This window comes from Taeniopygia guttata, chromosome 5, assembly GCF_048771995.1.
Source record: "Taeniopygia guttata chromosome 5, bTaeGut7.mat, whole genome shotgun sequence".
NCBI classification, from domain to species: Eukaryota; Metazoa; Chordata; class Aves; order Passeriformes; family Estrildidae; genus Taeniopygia; species Taeniopygia guttata.
In genome coordinates, this window is record NC_133030.1 from 2,513,407 (window position 1) to 2,537,167 (window position 23,761).

At 42.0% G+C, this 23,761-nt stretch overlaps 2 protein-coding genes across 3 annotated transcripts in view; one reads left to right on the forward strand and one right to left on the reverse strand.

Annotated features, from left to right (window-relative positions):
• Nucleotides 1-5,963: 5,963 nt before the first annotated feature.
• ARL14EP (ARF like GTPase 14 effector protein) lies at nt 5,964-12,996 on the forward strand. 2 transcript variants are annotated; one of them, XM_030273344.4, is made up of 4 exons: nt 5,964-6,097; nt 8,269-8,771; nt 10,357-10,484; nt 11,481-12,996. In XM_030273344.4, the coding sequence occupies exons 2-4, from the start codon at nt 8,349-8,351 to the stop codon at nt 11,707-11,709; spliced, it is 780 nt and encodes a 259-aa protein (XP_030129204.4). In that variant the 5' UTR covers nt 5,964-6,097; nt 8,269-8,348; the 3' UTR covers nt 11,710-12,996. The 2 variants fall into 2 exon arrangements, with proteins under 2 accessions (XP_030129204.4, XP_030129205.4); XM_030273345.4 differs by lacking the exon at nt 5,964-6,097 and adding an exon at nt 6,288-6,426.
• Nucleotides 12,997-22,420: 9,424 nt separating this feature from the next.
• MPPED2 (metallophosphoesterase domain containing 2) overlaps nt 22,421-23,761 on the reverse strand; it is a 137,232-nt gene continuing 135,891 nt past the window's right edge. The window contains exon 7 of the mRNA XM_072929432.1: nt 22,421-23,759. Coding sequence (XP_072785533.1) covers nt 23,752-23,759 — 8 coding nt within the window. The 3' untranslated portion in view covers nt 22,421-23,751. The remainder of the gene's footprint in view (nt 23,760-23,761) is intronic.

Here is a 23,761-nt window from a genome sequence, read left to right on the forward strand (position 1 = left end):
CACAGGACATCCCCCTTCCCCTCAGCCACCACGCTGGCACTGGAATGGCACTAAAAACCTAGAGAAACAAGAAGTCTCAATGAAGTACACAATGTCACTGCCTTCACAAAGAAATTTTAATTGTGTGCTCCATGGTATCACCTCCCCTGTATTTCAACTTTCAATAAAGGCGTAAAATGCAAAGATTTAATTTTTGAAACCAAAGCTTATAATTGCTGTCAAAACTAAGAACTTCTTCTAGGTCACCTTTAGGATTAGTTACACTTTCTTCTGTCTGCACACCTGCTAGCATTAACTTACATTCACTTCCTCTGGAAGCTGAGGTGTCCTCTTATGTTACCTGGATTCAATAAAATCTATAAAGAAAACTTGCTGCAACTCCTAATATACTGTGCAACACTAGATAAATTGTAGACTGACTCATACACTGCTTAGCTCAAGCATAATGAGCACTAGCCTTGGTTTGGCTTCGCTAATCCAAAGTACATCCACAAAGTGGGCTCAGGTTGAACAGGTTTTACTGTGGTTTTTATTCGGGGTGGGAAACACTTTCCTTTCATCATTTAGCAGAGTCTTTCCCTGTTTATCTTTCAAAACAACAACGACAGAGGACAAAGCATCCAAAATTTGATTGTCTGAATACTTCTATAAAGCACAGCCTAATACAATATGTGATGGGTTTACACTCATTTCTGCAAGTCAAAAACTACTAGGTTTAGACCGGGACTATTCACAGTAGTTGCGGGTAGCTGCTAACAGGCCTAACAATTGCAGACAACTGAACCATTTTCTCTCCAAATACATAATGAGGCATGAAATCAGGGGGCAAACAGTGCGGTTTTAGGTCAGTGATTTGTCAGAAGGCCATAAAACTGATGGAAAATGTAACAACGTTGAGAGGAAAAAAAAAATCACTCTCAAAGGCAAAAATAGAAAAGATATAAATAAACTTGATTTCGGTAAAGGTTTCATGGGATGACTGTCTTGTTTCTAAAAGGATTTCAAGGAACCATGGTAATTCCCATAGCTACAGCTGACAGAAAATTTTGACGTACAGTGAGTCACGGAGCAGAGCACGGCAGAACTGAAGAACAATTACTGAATTTCTCACATAGCCCAACCCTTGCAGCAGAAGAGGACTGAAAAGAAAAAAAACACCTAAGTCCACAGAAACATTTCTTGATTGGTTTGTGCATACATCCAACTGCAGTGACCATTTTAATATCAAGACAAGAATAAGTGCAACTCACTTCATAGTCAAATGTCAGTTTCTGACATTCCCTGCCACAAACATTTCGGGACTTGCTGTTCTCTGAGTGGAACTGGGGAAGCCTGGTAGAACCTGTGTGTTAGGCATAGAAAACTTAGTAAGCAAAGGTGCTCTAGCAGTAAAACATTCTATAACATGTGTCCCATGTGAACTATACCAGCACAACTGCAACAATCAAACCTTGCACAGGAGACCTCAAGCCTACACTGAGGCTTGTGAGGTGCTATTCTTTTTTTGCTACTGGTCTGCTTCATGATTTCTGCAAGCCATTCAACTTCCCCAAGTAATATTGCCTAGGACCTTCTCAATCAGATAACCAACTGGTGGTTGTTAAGACAGATATGATTTTCCCTGGAAAATATCCTTTTTAAATATAGTATGCACCAGCTACCCATAGTAGCAGTGTTATGCCAGTATAGCCATGTCAATAGAGTAAATGTTTTCCTTGAATAGAAATAACACAGCAAAATTTCTCCCTGTACAGACAATACCATACACAAGAGTTTCCAGAAAATAGCTAATAATAATCATTACTAGCTATTTTGCTGGATGAGTTTCCCAAAATTAGGGCTGAACTAAAGTGCTTTACACTGCCTGGCAGCAGCTACAGAACTGACAATTCTCGACCTAAATGCTGATCTGTTGTTTCTTCTCCCCAGCTTTGGTGTTCAATTAAGGCAGCCATAATTGAAGGCAAACAGCATAAAAGAAATGCTGAGTAACCATGAATCAAGCCCGACTATTTAACAGGCAAAAATCGTGGAAGGCTTCCTGGAGTGCTGCGTGATCCGTAAACCCACACTCACACTGACAAAGCTCACTCACAGATGATTTATTTGTGACCTCTTTGCTCCCTGGGACATCAGGGTACACTGGGGAGAAGTAACACTCAGACAAATGATTCAGCATGCACCAATTCAAAAAAAAAAAGTAGACCCTTTTTGAGTCTTCACCAACTGTCAGATTAACAACCTTCATTTTCCATCAAGCCAAGAACAGAGAGGGCATTTTTCTTAGGAAAAGACAAATCTTAAATTCCTTGAGCACCCTAGCCTGTTACCAGTGAGTAAGCATTGACCGTCTCAGGTCTGTGCAAGGATTAGCTGCTCTGGAAGTGACTAGGAGAGTGAATGAGATTGCTTTTAGTAATGGCCCTGCTTTTTGAATCAGAAATAAATTCAATACCTTTAGAGATGGGTAAACGAAACTCCCAAACGTTGGGCTTGTGTCCCAAACTGGCAGAGAGTGGCTGCACCAATTGCAAAGGACAGCTGACATCCAACTTTCTGAGCACATTACCTTCAGCCCCAAAGCAGAGAACACAGAACAGCACCAGGGTGATGCTGCATCATCTGGGAAGCTGCTCAGACAAGAGGAGCAGGCTGGAAGCAGCAGCCAAAATCCTTCTCAACACAAAGATCTCACTGAGCAGAGAATGTGCCAGGCCATAAATTTATAAGGACTGTCACGAAATCAGCCTGGAAAGGGCAGAAGATTCTCAAAGAGGCATCCCAAGGTCAATGCCAGTAAAGCAGAAGATTCTCTTTGTGAGACAGCAATAATCAAAGTGTTGAGGGGGATTTCAATTTTTTTTCAGCCTGACAGAATTTCTATTATTTCTAGATACCCCAAAAACTCCACATAATACAAACTCACATATTCAACAGTTGTGTGCCAAAACATAAATGCAAAATTTATAAATAATCAGAAGTCTTTATAACATTATCAAATTAAAATAAAGAAACAGAACAACTGGGCCACAGAGGAATTTAAGCCAGTACATGCATACCATTAAATCCATATCTAACAACATAAAACTTATTAGCATGCCAAGGTAATTTTTTAGATTTTTAAAATTAGTTTTATGGTATTATCCAGGCTTTCCAAGACTTAAAGATTTGGTGTGAAATAAACAGCTCTGTTTGTAACATTAGTTGATGACTTTTAAATAAAATACAGCACTTGGCATCACATTTTCTACAAGGAAAAGCTCATGTAGGCTACTTATTTTCCTTTTTCCATTCATTTCTAAATGCTCCCTACGAAAGCCATCAGTTATTTTCTGCCTTTTCCTCTGCAACAATTGCTCTCTACATCTCTGGCTTCATGTTTTTAAAAGAGCAGATATATGTTATAAGAAAATCATAGAGAAAATCAAAGCAGACAACATCTATGCCTACTTGGTGTTCCAGCACATTTTGTAGGAACTAGACAGAAATGTTTGCCTTGAAGAAAAGTAATAGGATCCCTGGTGGTAGCAAAAATATATAACCACAATTACATTCATTTTTTTAAAATCAAATATGCCAAATATAATAAAAGCAACATTTTATTTCCATTTGACACTAAAGCTCCAAAAAAAAAAAAAACCACTTTATGAGATAGTGATTCTATATCAGCAGAATACCTTAGCCTGTCTCATTTTAATAAAAAACATTTTAACAGCACCCTCAAACTTGCTTAAACTGAAAAAGCAATTAAATCTCTGACACTTTCCAGTATCTTGCTGATTTCTAGACCAGACTAATTGGATATCACATAGGTGAACAGAATCTCTGGGAGGTTTTTTGGATAAGGTGCAAAATCTTAAAATAATGCTCAACAATGTCCAAATGATAGGTAAAGCAATGAAAAATTATTGCTTGATCACCTTTGAAATTTGAGATGAGCTACCTAGAATTTATACTATATTGAAGAGAGTTAGAAACACCTTTCTTCTGAGTCTATCACAAAGTTTTTTGCAGGTCAGCAACAAATCTGTCTCTACTTAAACTCTGGAAATGAGGGCAATGGAAAACCACAGTAATTTTTAAGCAATCATGTATCACAATATTGCTTTACTCAGTTTTTACACGTGGGGGACACATGAATCACTGACTTAGTGAGCAGACACAAGCTAGAGACAGTAGGACTTCTACTACTGTTCAATAAAAAATCCATTAAAAATACCTTGACACACATATTTCTTATTTCAGATGTCCTCATGAGTGAAAATGGCATATGGAGTCAGCCTGCATGGGCACAGATACAAATTTAAACAAATTTAAATTCCTACCCGTGGCAGCACAGGTCACAGTTGAGATAGCCACGATCCACAAAGTGTCACCATGCAATTGCAGAAAGCTCCAACCAAAACAGAGTAACAGCACACCTCAGCAGAAGGCTGCAAGTGGCTGATCTTTTTATTCTTCAGCCCAGCCTTTTATCCCCTCCTGCTGATGCACTGCCCCTGTGTGCCTCTGTGCCCTGTGTGGTTGCTCAGCACACCTGGGCACTCCATGGCTCCTCACCTTCAGTTTTATTCACCTGTCCTGCACAGCTGCACCCACTGGGGATGAGGATCAGCCACAGCCCCACTCCCAATCACCACAAACTGTGCCTACTCACCTAGTATCACCAGAATACGAGAATATTTCCACCACACCCAGTCTAGCTCCTGTTCCAGTTCCCCTTTATCCTTATCTAGAATCCTTTTACTCTAAAACCCAAAGCTCTCCCTCATTAAAGCACCATTCCATTTACAGAGGAAAGCTACTGTGATCAACCAAAACCAGTCTAAATCCGTGGCTGGCACATTTGTTACAATTCCCAAATAACCTGAAACCAGCTTGACACAGTCAGCCTCACACAAGGACACTAATGGTGAAAAAGTGAATACACCTCACTGCTCTTCCTATATTTATGTAATACAAATTGGTGTCACAACCTGTATCGCAAGTTATCTCCTCTCATGAATTATTCCCCTTCATTAACTCCACATATTTCATCCTAAGCCACACAAGTCAGCAGAAGCAGCCTTACTGAGGCTTTCTTGAATGATAGCACTTCACAGTCTCTCTGTCATCACTTGAGCCACTGCATGACTTAACATATGGAATTTACAATGGTTTTCTTTAGTGGTCAGATGGAGAAACAGCAAATGGCACAACCTACAGGCTGTTACTCCCATATATTAAAGCTCACCATGCTTTAGAACCCTGGGTATCTCCTCAAGCACTGATTTCGGGATTGCGGTGAGGTGTGAGGTCTGAGGGACCTGGGGGATGCACAAGTGATGCCCGGTACAGCACAGGGCACTCCCGGTACAGCACAGGGCACTCCCGGTACAGCCCAGGGCACTCCCGGTACAGCACAGGGCATTCCCGGTACAGCCCACGGCACTCCCGGGATAGCACAGGGCACTCCCGGTACAGCAAAGGCCACTCCCGGTACGGCCCAGGGCACTCCCGGTACAGCACAGGGCATTCCCGGTACAGCCCAGGGCATTCCCGGTACAGCACAGGGCATTCCCGGGATAGCCAGGGCACTCCCGGTACAGCCCAGGGCACTCCCGGTACAGCACAGGGCATTCCCGGTACAGCACAGGGCATTCCCGGGATAGCCAGGGCACTCCCGGTACAGCACAGGGCATTCCCGGTACAGCCCAGGGCACTCCCGGTACAGCCCAGGGCACTCCCGGTACAGCAAAGGCCACTCCCGAGCCCCGGTCCGGCCCCGGGCCCGGTCAGTGCCGACAGAGCCGGCAGCAGGCCGCGGCCTTACGCTCAACGGCCGCGCCGAGCGCGTTGGCTCCGTACCGGCCCCGGGAAGCGCCGGGAAAGACCGGGAAATACCGGAAAACACCGGGAAAGGCCGGGGAACACCGGGCCCCTCAGGCCGGGGCTCCGCACCGCCAGGTGCCGCTGTCGCCGCCCGCCGGACGGAAGCGCCGCTCCCGCCGGCCCGCGGCTCTGCGGGAGCCGCCGTTGAGGCCGCCGCCCGCCGGCAGCGCGCAGGGACCGAGCGCACGGCCGGGAGCCCACACGGCGGGACGCACACCGCGGAGAGGTACCGGCACGGCGGCACACGGCCCGCGGGGAGGTACCGGGGCGGCCCGGAGGGGCCGGGCTCCGTGCACGGGGCGTCGGAAGGCCCGTGCGGTGGCCGTTCCTCCTTGCCGCTGTTGGGCCCCTCAGAGCGCTCGGGCTGCGGCGGCGCCGGGCGGCACCTGCGGGCCGCGGGGACTGGCTTTGCTCTTTCCCCCGGAGAACTCGCAGAAAAGCAGCCCCGTGCTCCTGCCGCCGGGAGGGAAACGCGCTGGAGCTGCCAGCGAGAATTGCTGCGGATTAAGCGATCCCCAAGTTCCGTCAGCAGTACTGCCGTTTGAACAAAGCTAGGTGACAGACGTGTGGTGTTTTTCTGCAGTTTAATATAGGGAATACGACGTAGCATAGTGAGCGGGTAGAAGAGATACCTGACGTTGTAATAATTATTTGGGGATTTTTTTCCCCCCTAGGAGACAAATTAGGTTTCTCATAAGAACATGGTCCAAGAATCCTGACTTACAATCCATGTGCTAATTTTGAAAATTCAGACTGTCACTTGTATATTGATGTGGTGAGTTTCAGCCATGCACACAAGCCCCACCTCACACACAGGAATCAGTCAAAACACCTTAGCACTTGAAGCAGGCGTGACGTAACAGACTTGTTCGGGTAAAGTTACTTAGTATTGCCTAATTGCTGTTTAAATGTTAATTCAGCTGCAGTGGACTTTGTTCATTAACGGCTCCAGTTATCTTGGCTTGAAACACAAACTTTGTGCAGCTAACAAAAAAAGATTGTCATTAGAGCTGGCTCACTAAGATGGTGACGTTTGATAGGTGGTCTTTTAAAAAAGATTTTAAAAATCATTCACACACCAGCCACTGTGAATAGTTTGACTCCCTCTCGGACACAACCAGTACCCTGCTTTTCCGTTTGTCTGTGTTTTGCCTTTGCAGAACAGGGTGTAGGTGAACATAAACCTCCCAGTTAAGCCACACTCGTAATTAAGGTTCTTGAAGGATTTGAGAGCAAATTACTCCTTTCTTTTTATGTTGAGGTGAAAATAGTGCAAGATGAGCTCAGGCTGTGGTGTGTTAGGGCCAGCACTGGGCTAGCAACAAACAGAGTGTGACATCTAAATTATTGTTACTTTTGACCCAATAACTAATGTGGACTGTTTTATCCAATTACACAAAACCACCCAAAGCCGTGGAGAAGGACCAGCCACTGCCCTAAAACCTCCATCTTGTTTTATATATATTACTATATTCTAAAACCTTAAACTCTTAAGTTTTTCACCGTGTGATTCAAACTACACCACTATTCAAACTCCACACCCACAATCCCAGTTCTGTCATTCAGTTTTAGAAGTTTCTCCATGGCCTCAGGTCAAGTGCAGAGTTCTCCTGGGGGCCAGTGCCTGTCAGCACAGAAAGTCTGAAATTCTCAGTAACCAGGGTTCCAACATCAGTCTGCAGTGGCTCACTTGGCATTTGGTAATTTGGTTTGATATTAGTGTATAACTATGAAATAATTGCCCAACAGAGGGCTGCACACAAAGGCCACATGACCTCAAAAATGCACACAACTGGAGCTGCCCATCTTGGTGCATAGCCCAACCTGGTTCTGAAAGGCTCAGGTTGATCCAGGGTGTTGGCCTGCACCTGATACACATGGAAAGTGTTGCTGGGTGGGAATTGCTGACTGACTCCAGCCAGCCTGTGCAGCCCACCTTCTGCAGCCTTTTTCCCCTTTAGAAGCTCCTTGGAAACAGGATGGGTGAAATGTGTGGCCATCAGCAGTCCCTTTCTGTGGGCAGTCAGGTCTTGGCTGGCAGGGATTGTCCTTGGAGAGGGGGTCCTCAGGAAAACCAATGACAAGAGCAGGCTGCTGTGTGAACAATTATCCACTTTGTACCTTGCTCCCAGATTGCTTTTGAGACAGTCATGCTACTAAATATTTTGAATAGATACTTATTTTAGGAAAAAAAAAAAAAAACCAAAAAAAAACACTCTAAAAGGAATAAAAAATACATGGTTTGATTCCAGAATAAATTTAGTATCTCTTTAGCTTTATCTAGACTAGAAGGCTATAATTTCTTTACATGTTTTTTAAATTACTTACATCCAGTATGTCAGACTTATGGATAAAAGTTTGCACTGCGAGTCTGATAGATTTTAATGCCTTCTCTAGGGTGATCTTCGCAGAAACTCCTAAAGGCTTCAAAGATTTATTTTGGGCAAAACAAATGAGAGACGTTCTGATAAAGTAAAATGGATCCTTGTTCAGTTGGAGTTCAGCTCCAAGCCACCAATGAATGCCATAAGACCTATTACACCCGTCACACCGGCTTCAAGAGCAAACAAGACATCTCTTCATCTGACCTGCTGCTGCTTCAGCTGAGGACTGGGATAACCCTGTCAGAGAGCAACACAATCTGCCTCCACCATGCCAAAATTTACATTGAACGATTTGAAGACTTACAGAAATCCTGTTGTGATCCCTTTAACATCCACAGAAAACTATCAAAGAAAAACTTGCGAGCAATTGACTTAGACGATGCAGCTTTTCTAAGTGCCAAGTTTGGAAGGCAGTTTGTTCCTGGTTGGAAGCTTTGTCCCAAATGTATGCAGATAATAAATGGAAGTGTGGATGTAGAACCTGAGGAGCGACAAAGGAGAAGGCTGGATCCAGATGTATGTATATGGATTGAAACGTAAACTTTAAGGCATTTAGAGATTTTGAGGAGCTAAGAGAAATAAGTCTTACTAGAGTTAATTAAAATAAGAATAATAAATGAGTAGGCCTTGATGAAGTTAGGAGTTAGTAGTTAACTAATAATTAATTGCTTGTCAGCACAATGTTTAGTTAGCTGGGTTTATAATGAAGAATATAGAAACTGACAAAGAGCTTTTAGGAACATAGGACAATTGTGGGCCTCCTCTGTTCTGAAACCAATTGAAGACAAGGAATGGGAGTTCTACCAAGAGTTCATTTGTCATACTTGCATTGAAAAGGTAGAAAGGTCAGAACGAGGAAGACTTCATTTACTTCCTCATTTTGGGACCCCTCCCCATGAAAGGGACACCGACCCATTTCAAGGAACAAACTATGCATGCTTAATAGCTTTTAGAGTGATTAGCATACGAAGCAGGGAATGGGATGTACTAAAATTATGAATATGTATTTGTATTTTGTATATTCAATAGTTGTATGGATAAAAAGACTCTGTAATCACCTGGAAGGTGTGGTGTGTATTTGGGAGCTATCCCGCACGCTGCCCAGCGTCAAATAAACATACACTTTCTAACTTTAAACTGTTAGAGAGTTTTTGTCTGTCAGTTGGATATCGATACTAGATCAATATCCATATTTTTTAATAAATCAGGATCAGCTTTCCCATCCCCTCTGTGCTCTGCAAGCTATTAGAGTCTACTACATAAAGAAATTAAATTTTTATCTCATAGAAATAAGAAAGGATGTAGTCTTTTAGATGTGCGGGAGTTTACTGTATTTAAACCTTTGTTTGGAGGACCTTAAAAATCTTCTCTAATTAAATAATATGGCCTCTAAGTTTTGAAAAATTGTGTCTGCTTATAAATACATGTAAATACCAGGCTGCTGCTGGTATTTTAAGCTGTTACTCAAGCCTGGCAAACAACAAAGTCCTGTGCTTGAAACCAAGCACTGCAGAAGTTGCTTCTAAAGATGTCTCTTCAGTTAAAAGCAAAAGAAAAGGTGTTTCTCTTGCAGTTCATTACAAAATGAGCCTGCAGTGAGGGGCATTAAGTGTACTCCTGTTGTGGTGTCTGGGCTGTGAAGGCCGTGGCATTTGGTCAGGGGCACTGGTGAACGGGCGTGGGAGGACAGTTCTCCAGGGGCTGAGCTTGGAGTGTGGCTGGTGTCTTGCTGGGTGCAGAGTTCAGGCTGTGCACACGGAACCTGTGGTGTGGGCAACCAGAACAGCAAGAGTTTGCCTGTATGCACCCTGAGCAAAGAGGAGTTGCATCCTAGGAGCTGTTCCCCTGCTGTGATTTTCAATTATATGTCAGTGTGATTAGGAGGATGATTTGAAAGCATTGATTAAAACTGCTACTACAAAGCTTGTGTTGCTGGGGTCAGATACAGGAATAGTTCTCCAGCATAAAGATTTTAAGCTGTTTATCCTGGGAAATCATAGAATCATAGGTCAAGAATTCATCTAGGTTATTACAATATCCTTGATTGGATTTTTTTTTAAAATTTGTATTTATATTTAAGTGGCATTTTCTCTTCTTACAGGGGCGTACAGCCAAGGCTTTAAAGTCACTCCAGTTTGCTAACCCAGGACGACAAACGGAGTTCACTCCAGAGACCAGTAAAAGGGAAAAAAGAAGGCAAACAAAAATCTCAGTGTTTAATTCAGACAGGTAATTTGCTAGTTGTATTTACATTAACTTCCATTTGAAAATAAAATAGCATCGATGGTCAACCTGTAACATTATCTGTGTAGATGTTTTGTGTGTATGGATTGGGTTCTTGGTTTTGGGGATGTTGATGATCCATCTCATTCCTGAGATAAATAAAAGAGAAGATAAAATGTTAGCTTACAGTTCATATTTCAGGCAAACACAAAAAGGTGTTTGTCAGGCACAATACTACACAGACCATAGATGTAGCTATTAATACATGCATAAACTAAAATCCTGATAATAAGAAAAATTTTAATACTGTAAGATCAAGTAGTCTACACTGAAAATATTGGTCATCATCTTTTTTAAACTCAGTAGTTATGCTTGGTAAACAAGTGTGCAAGTTAGGATCTTGCCTTCCTTTTGAAAAACAAAGTTAATATCCAAATTGAATAATACTAAATAACAAGTTACAACCTTCGAATGTGACTGATTAAAAAAAAAAGACATTTTCTATTTGTCAAAATACACAAGAAATATCACATTAATGTGTTGTATCACATTAAGTGTAACTGTATCAGACAGAAACAGACACTAAATGTGCTGCTCACCAACTACACATCCTTCCCTCTGCCTCTGTTTCTTCTGCTTAGTTTGGGCACAAAGTGGAGATACAATTACAATTGTTACCAAATACAGTAAGATACGCATATCTTTGAAATGAACAGGTTTAAAGTGAACACCTGTAGAAAGCAAGCTCCCCGGCTGTCTGGCTTTGCACTGGAGGCATTCACAGAAGTGATGCAAAGCTTTTAGCCACTGGAAAGCTGTACACGCCTTTCATGTTAAAGATGAAAGTAAAACTTCATCAAAAAACACAGGTTAAAGATGAAAGGAAAACTTCCTTTCCAGGAAGTTCGCTTTTTCCTTCCGGCCTAAAAAATATCAGCACCTTGGTGTCAGTAATAAGCAGATTTTAACACAGAAAATACCTGTTTGTTTTCCATTGTACAGGCAAGTTATCCCAGCCAAGAGTAAGGTGTATGACAGCCAGGGGCTGCTGCTGTACAGCGGGATGGACCTGTGTGACTGCCTGGATGAAGATTGCCTGGGCTGCTTCTATGCCTGCCCCAAGTGCGGCTCCAACAAGTGCGGCACCGAGTGTCGCTGCGACCGCAAGTGGCTGTACGAGCAGATCGAGATCGAGGGAGGGGAGATCATCAGGAACAAGCACGCTGGGTAGGGGACAGGTGCATTATTCCATCCTGGATGGGTGGGCCACGCTTTGGTTAAACACAGCATGAGCAGCATTTAATTGAATGGAAGCTATTGGGACTTGTCAGGACCCACGTGATGGGTGTGCTCGCTTTCACAGTCATTTTCAGTGTGGTTATGGACATAACCATACTGCTTTCTTTTCACACTTGAGTTCTGCACTGTAGTCAGGCTTCTTAGCCATGCAGGTAGGCTCTCACTCAACAGCTGTATTCAAGTACAAGGTGCTGAATTCTAATGTCATCTATCCTGAGACACGCACTGTTCTTTCATTCAGTGTTCTATAGGATGCACCGTTTCTGTGTATTCCTCATTTCTCCTTCTCAGTTTCAGGTTCTCATGGGTTTTAATCTGTTTTATGTGAAACGCTGTAAAAGTTCTCGAAGAATTTACATGCAGTGTTAATAGAACTCTCTTTCTAGTATTAACAGTGAATACTGGGTCTCCTATAGGGTATTGAAGCTACACCTGATAAATCCAATCCTGTTCACTTAAGGAGTCAAAAGCATTTAGTTGTTCAGGTCTCATCCCAATTAGTGGGATTTGAGGTCAGATTATCCTTAGGAATTCATAAGGATATGAATCCATGTTAATTCTTATGAATTCATATTAAAGTATTGAAATTGAGCTGTCAAGGCATTGTGTTAAAGTATTACTTATTACTTTTTCTGTAGAACAAAATTAAAATAATTTTAGTCTGTTATCAGTCTGTGATTGGACTGAACTGTTGAAATACTGCAAGTATTTCAACATCCCTCTCCCAGTTTTTTTCTCTTTTTACTGATTTTTAACTTGAGTTTCTGTTTCCAAACCAGGATTATCTAGACTGTTAACAAAAAACACAGACGAATGGACAGTATCTTCGGTTGATACATTCTCTGTCTTCATAATATTAAAGTTTTACACTATAACAAAACTTACTGAAAAGATTTTATAAATTAAGTTTTAGTAACATTTTTATTCTTTGTATTTTTGTTGTGTTTTGTATAATTTTCTATTCTTTGAAGACTTGGAAGATCTGCATGTTTGTTAGGTCACATTTTTCCAATAATACTTTAAGTTCTTGCAGACTTACTTGGTAAAGTTGTATAATTTTTCAGTGTGCTCAGCAGAACTTTTTCAGTTCTGCTAAGTGTCATGAATGTTGCCTTTCCAAAATCCAAAGTTATGCTTTGAGTTCTGCTGACATCTGCTGGTCCTGCTGGAGTATAAGCACTGAGATGCTACATTTTTATTAAATCTCTTGTAAAAATAATCAGACTCTTTTTTATTTTTTTTGGTCAGAGCATTGGCAGTTGTTGCAGTGGATGTCTGTCACTGTTTCATCCCTTAAGCAGATATAAACAGGTAACTTCCAGGAGAGTGAGAGGGGAAAAGCTGTTTGATTCATGTCATTTACATGTGTTTTAATTAGACCAGAGTTGGCAGTGCCCATTCTTAATAAACTTAATAGGCTTCCATGTGTGTGATGAGTGTAACCACTTCAGGTCCACAGCCAGATTTTGGATTCACTAACTACCAGTAACTTAAGTTGCCTAGAGCATCTCTTAAGTCTGTGCAAAGTTAGTACATTCAGCCTCTCATTTTACAGCTGCACTAGCAGGTGATTACTTTCCCAGATAAAACACTTGTTTTCTAACAATACAAATAGGGAGTACTGTCCCTTAGGACACTTAATGTTTTAAGTTTTTTTCCTGGTAAAAAAAAATAAGTCATTTTGGTGTTGGTTGTTCACATGTTCTCCTAACAGATTTAGGACATTTCCATTTAGCTGCATTTCCTTAACATGCCTAGGCTGTAGTGTGTCACTAAGTTCAGCATGTTTTTATACAGTTCTATATGCCTCACAACCATTTTTCTCTTAAAAGACATTGTTACAAGTCAAACTTTACCATCTTGTTAGATTTAACCTGCTTACAGCATGAATTTCTCTTTTTTCTGTTTTTATAAACACCACACAAACTATTTTGTCATCATCTAAAGTGAGTGAGCATGTGACTCTCAGTAGCACATGTACTTCCTCATCTGCCAGAATTACTCACCTAAGCCTGTTAAGCAGGACATTATTTCAGTTGAGCCAGAGGAAACAACTACTGTCCATAAAATCCAAAATTCATAACCACTTTAAACTCTGCATGCAGTGAAACCAACTGTAGGTGTACCTCAGTGGCTGTATTAAAACTTTCCTTTTGGTATATTAAGTGCAAGAATTTATGCCTTGGCAAAGCTTACATATTTAAGGGACAAAAAGCAATGACAATAAAAGACTCTGGTTTATCAAGAGTGCATATCCCATGAATCAGTTTGAGTTTATTGAACAGAAGCTCCAGAATTGTGTAAAAAACCAAGCCAGTCCTTAACACTTACTTTCTCACACAGAACAAACTTCAAGTTTAGAAAACGGGCAAATTTAACATCTTCAAAAGTCAGTGAGGGTTGTTCTGTTGACCCTGTGAGAATTGCTGCACAAACCAGTGCTCAGACCAGAGATAATCACAAAGGGATAGTGGCCCCTTCATGAAGCTGAACATTTTAAACCAATTAAGCATCCCTTGGGATTATTTGTCTTAAATATTCAAATAACAGCATAGTGCAGTCAGGTAATTAACTCAGAGAAGCTTTATATTAACTTTTTCAGCATTATGCTACAAAAAGACATTTTTGAGAGTATGTTACAGCCTTATCCTTAGACACAGCATGAATTTGGGTTTTTTCAATAAATTGAATTAATTACTTCAGTAACTAACATAAGACAACTTCTAACTTTTGAATCTCTTACCACTCAAGGAATCAGAAAGCTGGAAGTGGACAGACCTACACAAAAATTGTAATTTTGTAAAGCCAGAAGTCAGAATTAAACCTTCTAAAGGAGGAAAAGAAAGCAGTTAAGGTGACAATGTTTGCCTATTTTAGATCTGTTTTAATGCTCCTTTTAGCCTTTTCTCATAGGCATTACTCATATTAACCACAATGGACCAATAAACAGCTGCACAAATGCTCTCACTGAAATCCCATAGTGACAGAGCTTCAGAGAGGTTAAGTGGACATCTGTCCCTTGGTGTGTGACAGAAACAGCTACAGCAGTCAGCATCAAGGCCTTCAAGTTCTCAGTCTCATGGCAAAGCACAAACACACATTTCCAGCTTTAATTTGTTTTCCCCTAAAATTCCCAGTTTTCTTTTGTAGTATTTGTGTCTCAATACATGCAGTTCCAGCATTTTTCAGCTGATCTCTCAGTGGAATATAGGGTGTGCTGACATACAGTAGTTTGTCCCTCATGATCCAGGTCTTTTCTCCCAATAACTCCTCAGCAAACATTCTGAAAGCTTTGTTCATCTTTAGTCTGGTTTCTAACCAATACCACACTAATCCAACTTTATGTAAAGGCCCCTTCAGACACTTCTCTCCAGCTTCAAATTATACATTCTTTTAAATCTAGCTGAGAGAGGAACAGTTCATTGAAATTAATGTGTTTAAAGATCATTAATTACAAGTTGCATTTAACATTCACAAATGTGGAAGCCATAACCAGAATTACTGTTACTAGATTTCAAATCAAAGAGACATCAATTAGATTTAAAATCATCAGCTGCCCTCCAACATATATTAAAAAATATTGTAGGGAGGCGTGAACCCTTGCCATTAAACTGTGGAGCTGACTGAAGGAGTTCTGTGCCATTATCCCACTGCAAGTAGGGAATTTCCATGTTTCTAGTCCCTCGCACCCAGCAGAGGGCATCAGCTTACTGCAAACCCGTCATAAGTTCCGTGGTGCGCCTCCAAGAGATGCGACCCCAGGGCTGAGGCATTCCTCAAAGAGGAGTTCATTGACACATTCAGAAATCGAGCAGGACAAGAGAAGTGTTACCCACAGCCACGAGGCTGCAATAGAGCTGACTCAGGCACAAGATTTGCACTTAAGAGGAATTGATTTTCTTTTGGGGCTTTATAAGAGCTTCACACCCAAACCTCAAACACCTCGATGGTTGCTAGTCCTTTCAGAGGAGAGCAGCACATTTTTATTGATACATTTGCATTTTACATTCCACTGTGCAAGCTTGGTTTGGATCTCCTGCCTGAGCATTGCCTCAGAACGGCAGTATTGGGTAAGCAAGGAGGTACTCACAGCAGGGCTCTGCTCTCCCAAAATGGAAAACTTTCCCAGACAAATGGGGAAAACTTTCCCAGACAACCAGGGAAGTACCCTGTCAGCATTTTACCAGAGCAGCTACAACAGCACCCAGAACAGCCTAGCCAAAGATGTTGGGTTGGGGTAGGGAGAAGACAAGAGAGACAGGGACTTTCCCTGATTCTCCTATCATAACCAAGTGGTGAGAAAATTGCCTTAATTCTTCTCTTTTTCCCTTGGGTAGCCCTGTACTCAGCAGCAGATGAAATCTGGATCACACACTAAGTGGCTTGCCTTTCTAAGCTCTAGTTAGGACAGTATTAACAACTTGTGTCCTAAGCTCAGCTCTCCATCTCACCCACAGATGTCAGCATTACCTACTGCAACTTCCTGAGAGTGCTCCATGCAGAGCTCCAGCCTGCAACCTGAAGTAAAAGCAATTCTCTTCCATCATTTTTGAATTTCTCCTTGTTATTCTTCCAGTTTTTCTTGCATTTTAACTGATAGCTCTCCCTACTTTTAAATTGACTGTTTTAGCTGCTGAATTAGAACCATGAAGTAGACAATATCAGTTAGCATATTAAAAAGAGTTTATATATGTATATATATACACCAGCAAGCACCAGCTGTGCAGCCTGAGTAAACTGGTTACCAGCACCATCACAATTTAAATTCTCAAAGAGAAATCACTGGAAATCCAAAGCTCCTATTTTATTCACAGCTTCAAATGCCTCACAAGTTATCTGAGAAACCTTTTAACATAACTACTTGGCTTAAAGGTAGAAAATAAGATGTTACCAAATTTCAGTAACATAAATTTTCTTAATTCACCATTTCTTTTTCTAGTTAATCCTGCATTAGAGTACTTTATAATCCAGGTGAGAATGAGTTTTCTTCCCACTTCATCAATTTTCTGTTGCAAGTTTGTAGCATGCAAAAAAAAAAAAAAAAAAAACGAAAAAAAACACCACCCCCGCAAACTCACAGATAACCAAAAACCCCACCATCAAGCCTCCAAGCTGGTTGTCTCTTTTATAACATGGTACTGCTCTCTCAGCTGACTTGCTTGTCAGTTCTCAATGAGATGGGCTGGATCTTGACAGCTGACTTCAATGCTCCTGGAACTTCTCTCTTAACCATCTCTTTTTAGTAGTCATTATAATTAGAGTTATTATGTTTTGGCTTAGTTTTCATTTGTTCTCTTTGTGCTTGCTTCCTGGGAGTTCACCTCTAAGAAAAGAGCAAAAAATCAGAGACAGTTCTCTGTTAAATATACCTGTGCAGAATGCCTCACCTCCAGCAGGCTCCTTAAATTGTCAGCACTGAGGGAGCCCCAAACCTCAGCTGCACTGTTCCACATCTCACCAGTGAGCTCCTAATTGCGGTCCTGGTGATTTGAGTGAAATTGCTTAGAGCAGTGAAGGAAGCCAAGCAAAGAGGCGTGTTCTGCCCAGGTGAAATGTGTCAGGATGAAATGCTGAGACTGACAGACCTGTTTGGAAAAACACACCACTCATCCTCACTGGTTATGTGTGAATCAGGTGGAGAGATTGTGCCGAAGATCTCCTGATCCTAAGGAGCCACTGTGCAAAGCAACTGCAGAGTTACAGTGTACACCTAAAATAAAAGCCCTTCTGTTGTGGAATTCCCAAAATAAAATGCTGGGTAACCTTTGCAGGATTGTTCCCTGAAGATCTAGAGAAGGCCGAAGTAACAATTGCCTGGATCTGAACTTCAGTACTTACGTTTCCCTTTGGAGCTCAGGATGGGGCTTGGATATGGGGACAGGGCAGCCAGACATGCAGAAGCAGAGCAGATGCCTTTTCTTGTGCTTCCTGTTGGATGTGGTCAGTATAAACAAACTGGGTAGAAAGCAGTAGTTTATACTAATGGAAGTTGGTTATATCTCCAGACAACACCAGAATTTTATTTTTCACAAGAGGTTTTCTTCCTATTGGGTTTGAGTGTTTGGTTTTGTTTATATCAAAAACCCCAGAAAGGCCAAATTTATCCAGCCTGGCCTGTGCCAACTACCTCTGCTTTATGACTCCCCTGAGGTAGTTTCTTGTCTGTGACCTGCTGACTTCTTGAAGTAAAGATTGGGCTGGCTGTGGTTTGGAGCACATGAGGATGCAGGGCTGCTGTCAGAGGACATCTGGCACAGGAGCTGCTGCAGAAAATGTCTGCAATTCCTTCTGTGCTGGGAGAGGGCTGCAGCACCCAGCTCTGTGTGCAGACTCCATCCCACTCAGGCACCTCTGACCCAAACTATGCTAACGTGGTTTTCTCTGTCCACCCTCTGAGCACATCCTTGGCTGGAAGTTCCATTTTTGCTGCAGAGTGGCAGAACCTAACTCACTAACATTGTACCTGTAACTTACTTTATTTCTATCTGCATAGTGCTCCAAACGGGGCAGGGCTGAGTCAGATCTCAGCAATCTGTGTGTGCACACGTGCTTGTAGGACTGTAAAGTGCAGCTGATCCAGCCAAACTGGGTGGAACTCCTCTCTCAGAAATCCCAGATAAAAGTGGCATGGGTATAAGTTACCACTGACCTGGATTTGTTTGAACCTGTCCAAGAAGGAAGAAGTAAAACCACTTTTGTGCCTGAGTGTGTGTTCTGTCCTGTAGGATATGAGGAAAGCGGACCTGCACTCCATGGACTTGCACTGACCTCAGTAATTATTCCAGAGTTAGCTGGAAGGCTGGAGACTCTGCTTCTGCATCTTCCATGCTTCAGTACAATTTTAAAGGCCCATCCATCCCTCAGATTCAGCTGGTACCCAGCTCAGTATTTAGACACCACCATGTGGAACAGAGACAGCTTCTTCAGGAGCAGAGCTGGAGCCCTTTCCCCTTCCACATCTCTTCTTTCCACTGACACCACTAATTGATATGATATGATATGATATGATATGATATGATATGATATGATATGATATTATATTATATTATATTATATTATATTATATTATATTATATTATATTATATTATATTATATTATATTATATTATATTATATTATATTATATTATGTTATATTATATTATATTATATTATATTATATTATATTATATTGCATTATATTATATTATCATAATATTATTTTTCCCACCCAGCACTAGTTGCTGATGCTTCTCACATGTCCAAATTTGCTACAGACATTTCATTTTGGTTTTATTTTTCTCTTTTCTTTGATAGAATTGCAGACAACATTTATATTGGAATAAAAAGCAAATAATGCATGTCAGAGTATGCATCAGGGAACATCAAATTGTTGTTTTCCAATTACGAATCTATTTCAAACAGGGTAATACAATTAAAGGATAATTACTAGAAGTACAAAGCAGAGGTTATGATCAGAAATGGTTACCCTTTCACTTCAAAGGGCTCTCTGACTAAATAAAACATTCCTGTGGGGCAAGTTACCCTGCATTTCTGCAGGTATCCAGAAGAAACATGTCTGGCACTACAAGTAGAGTGGCTCGTCCAGTATAAATTAGCATTTTAGGAAAGGGGACAAATAAAAGTGGCTTTATCACTGATTGATAGTGGTATAAGTTCACTTCAAGACAGGACGTTAATCAATAATATGTTAGTAGTTTTTAATAAGCAGCATCTTAACACACTTTTAAATAGTAATGATGGTAAACTAATCATAGTTGCTTAGCAGTGAGTTTAGTCTGAGCTGCCATTGCTTTGATCAGCAGCAAGATAAAGAAGCAAAAAGGCAATTCCAGTGTTCTCCAGGTTTTGCTCACTGAGCAGCTCATCCCAGGGCCAGGAGAATCAGGTGGAGTGGATGAGCTGCAGAGCAAAGCCCTGAGCCCACAGCAGCTGTGGTGACCTCCTGTTGCCACAGGCAGGTCCAGGGGCACAAACAGCCTGGCACTGGTGATGTGGCTCTGGCTATTCATCCTTGTTTTGGTCCCAGGCCAAAATGGAACCAAACAAACTCAGTGTGCTGCACCCTGAGGGGCCCTTCAGCTGCCTGCAGGAACACATTCCCTCTCCTTTCTAATGGCAAAGACCTCAGCCTGAAACACTGCTAGGGGGACCTCCCACCTTCCTGCATCCCCCTGTACCCAACTGATGCCTCAGGTTTAGCTTTTCTATTTCTCACATTCTGTGCTGCTTTAGTGTGCACTTCTGAGCTTCACATGAGGGGATGCTGAGCTCTCTGCACAGAGCAGGGACACAAAACAATTCCTTCTCCAGCTGGGCACCAAGGACAAATGATCCAAATCTCAGCCCCAAGAGCACAAACACCGTGGGCTGGAGAGAGAAAAACAAGCAGGATGGGACTGCCTGGGCTGGAGCTGGAATGGGACAATGAACTCCAAGGTGCCAATGGAGCAGAACTGATCCCAGGGAGAGCCCCCGGGAGCGCTCGTGCATTTTGGGACCATTTTGGTTCATCTTGGGTGCAGCCCTGGCTGGGCTCTGGTGCTGCCCAAGGGGGATCCATGGAGGAGATCCTTTTAATCAATCCCTGCTTTACTCTTTAGCTCTGTCCAGCCTCTGTTCCAGGGCAGCCTTCCCAAGGCATCTCAGCCATGGCAGCGATGGAGCCATGGGGACAGCCTATGGGGGAACTGGGGGATCCCCTCCCCATGGAGGGGCTCTCGCTCTGGGGTTTGGCTGTCTCCTGCTGGAGTGTTGAGGTGAGACAGAAGTCCTCCAAAGTGCAGGGTTCCTCTTCCAGAGCTGATTTCACTCCTGGGGAGCAGCAGGGCCGTGCTGTGCCTTGGCTCATCTTGGGGCCATCCTTTGAGAATCCAGCCCTGGCAGAAGTTTAGTTCTGTGCTCTGTGTGGGTGGCACAGCCATGCCTAAAAATGACTTTCCTGTGACATGAGCATGGGTTACTAACTAGCACTGTCAACCCGGGTGTCACTGCCAGGACCCTGCAGCTGGCTCAGAGAAGGCTAAAGAGGATCTAAAGTAGCTGATAACTGTGGGAGCTGTGGTTAGAGAGGTGAGGGTGCTTCAAAGTTTATTCAGATGAAGTCATGGACTCCCACCCTTCAAAAGTCCTGCTGGAAATTCCTGCCTTTCTCCAGCAGCCTGTCTGCTGCTATAGTGCTTCACCGTCGGGAATGATTAGCAAGGTTTTGCCAATCCCTATATTTAAGTGCAGGAAATAAAGCAGCAATCCTTTATTATTAGCTGCTTTATTGGACTGGTAATAGCGCCTAAAAAAGGTTGGGACTCCAATTTGCTCCACTTGGAACCACTGTTTGCTGTGAGAGCACGTGGTCTCATTTCCTGCAAGGGTTTCAGGGGGACAGGGACTGAGTCTTGATCTTGTTTCATTTGTCTTCATCTTTTTCCTGGAGGTGGCTGACAGGCAATGCAAAGTATCTGTTAACTGGACCACGGGAGCAAGCCTCCTTGCAGCAAATGTTCCAAACACTTGAGTGAAAACGCAGTGGTTTTGGCTGTGCCCACTGGCTTTCCCCTGCCAGGCCCCAGAAAAAGGGTTTCACGATGATGTCTTGGGAGGCAGCTGAGCCCCACAGAGATCACACCCCAGATAACACAGAAGGGTTTAGCCCCTGGTGTGTCTAATCCACTTGTGCCCTTCTAATGAGAAGCCAGATGGTGAAACTAAACATACAGAGAATTTGTTTTCTAACATTAACATTTTAAACAAATATAATAGCATTAATAACAACATGAATGATAATAGTAATGATAATAATAATAATAATTATAGCAATCATAACATATTTATATTAAGTGATAAATTGTTTTATTTCTCATGTCATACATCCAACACATTTATTTTGCCTGCACTCCACAGTACCTGAGGCAGACAAAAATGCTCCTGTTTACAAACTAGGCAAATGGGGCAGAACAGCAGACCAGGAAATACTGAGCCCTGTGGAGCAAACAGAGAGTGGAAAAGCAGCTGAGGTACAGCATTTCCCTCATTCCCTGGAGGTATTTCCCTATCCCAATAAATTAAGGAATAATAAGTGAACAAATGCAATGTCTTACTCAGCTGTGTTATTGTTGGAGCCCTTTGTCTGCTGCGTACTCAGAAAAAAGTTTTGGATTGATCTGGAGTGCACAAGCCTATTTTCTATTAAAGTGTATTAATGTCAGGTTCTGTGCAATTAGTGAAAAGTCAATTCCCATTACTAGTTAACATTATTGAGTATCTGCTTTCTTTAATAAAAAACTATGTCCAGCATAAAGACAATAAATCGATGAGCAGCCACTTTCTAAATCTATTCTGTCTCCTCCAAAAATGCAGAGAGTGCTGCTATTTGGAGTCAGAATGGATTTACAAGAAGAGATCCCCTGCATCTCCTTTTTTTTTTTTTTTTGTAAAAGCTTTGCTTTTTTCCAAGAGCTGTACACATGCAAACTGGTGTTAAATTTTACATTCATTCAGCAGCATCTCAGCCCAGCTTGGCAGAAATCAGAGACAATTAGAGAGTCTCACATGTTTAAATCATATATAACTGTTATGATTTCTTTTTGTGTGAGGGTGGTGAGACCCTGGCACAGAGACCTTGTGGCTGTCCCACTCCTGGAGGTGTCCAAGGCCAGGCTGGATGGGGCTCTGAGCAGCCTGGTCTGGTGGGATGCTGCCTTTCCAGTGCTCATGGACAGGAATTAATGGCATCCTCCCAGGACAGCCAGGAGCTTAGCTAAAAATCACATCTGCAAAAGGTCTGCTAGGTGCATTTTTAAGTTTCTGTATATGCAGGTTCCTTGTCTGGTTAGCCCTGAAATAAATGAGGAATGCTGTTTGAAATTAACAAAAAATAACTAAAACAGGAGGGAAAAAATTGTTTTCCTTAGGTGAGTAAAATGAAAACTAAACAAGGATTGAGAGGAACTGTGAAAGATTTATTGTTCTTCTCCTGATGTTTCTTTAGTTTACTATTGGTTTTCACTTTCCCCGTGGATCTGCAAAACCCCAAAGGCTGCTGCTGGGAAGTGAATAAAAGGCAACTAAAAGGCAGCTGCTGTCAGTGGCCTTTTTTTTGTTCTTAATGTCACCTGCAGGACCGGGGGAAAGCAGTGACTCGGTGGCAGAAGAAGCTAAAGATGGCTCAAGGAAAGCAAATGTATTTTCCTTCGTCCTTTGCAGAGAAGGAAGGCAGGACATAAAGCTGCTCTGCCTGTTTTCATGATTATTTGCTAAACATCCCAGCAGCTGAGTTGTTAGCCAGAATGAATGTAGATGAAATTCAGGCATAGACAAAGCTGTTTGTAGAAATTTGATTTTTTATAGACACATTGGCAGTACTTTTCCCCCAGAAGTATTGCATTTTGATTTAGCTGAGGAACAGGAATTGTATTATATGATTTAATTACACAATTGTGACTCACACTTTGTTACAAATACTGAGCAGTGAAAATGGAAGCAAAATGCAAGCTATCTGTTAGGTAAACATGTTCTTTTAAACTGTTGGCTGAATTTGAATAATGAATAAATTGGAGGAAATGGCAATCTGCTTGTGGAGGTTTCAGAAAAATAAAGAAGGGATAAGCTCAAAAGGTAAATTATTAATGTTGGCATATTCGCTTTGCTCCTGTTATTTGTAACACAGAAAATGTGATTTGTGTCTATGTGTCATTTTAATATTAACTCAGTTGCCAGCTCAGATCTGAAATAATAAGACAGATGCAAGTCTTTCATTTCCAGAGAAGCATTTTTAATGCAAATGGAATCAATATGGTCAAACATTCTGCCCAAAGGAGAGCAAAAGGCTGGGCTTTGGGAGGTTGTATACTCTTCATTTTCTGCTCCTGTGGTGGGACAGACACATGCACACATGGAAGAGGATGGTGACCCCAGCGTCAGCCTCTGAGTTCAGCACATGCTGGGCTCTTGTCTGCAGTCAGCTTGATCAGGAGCAACTACAGCACT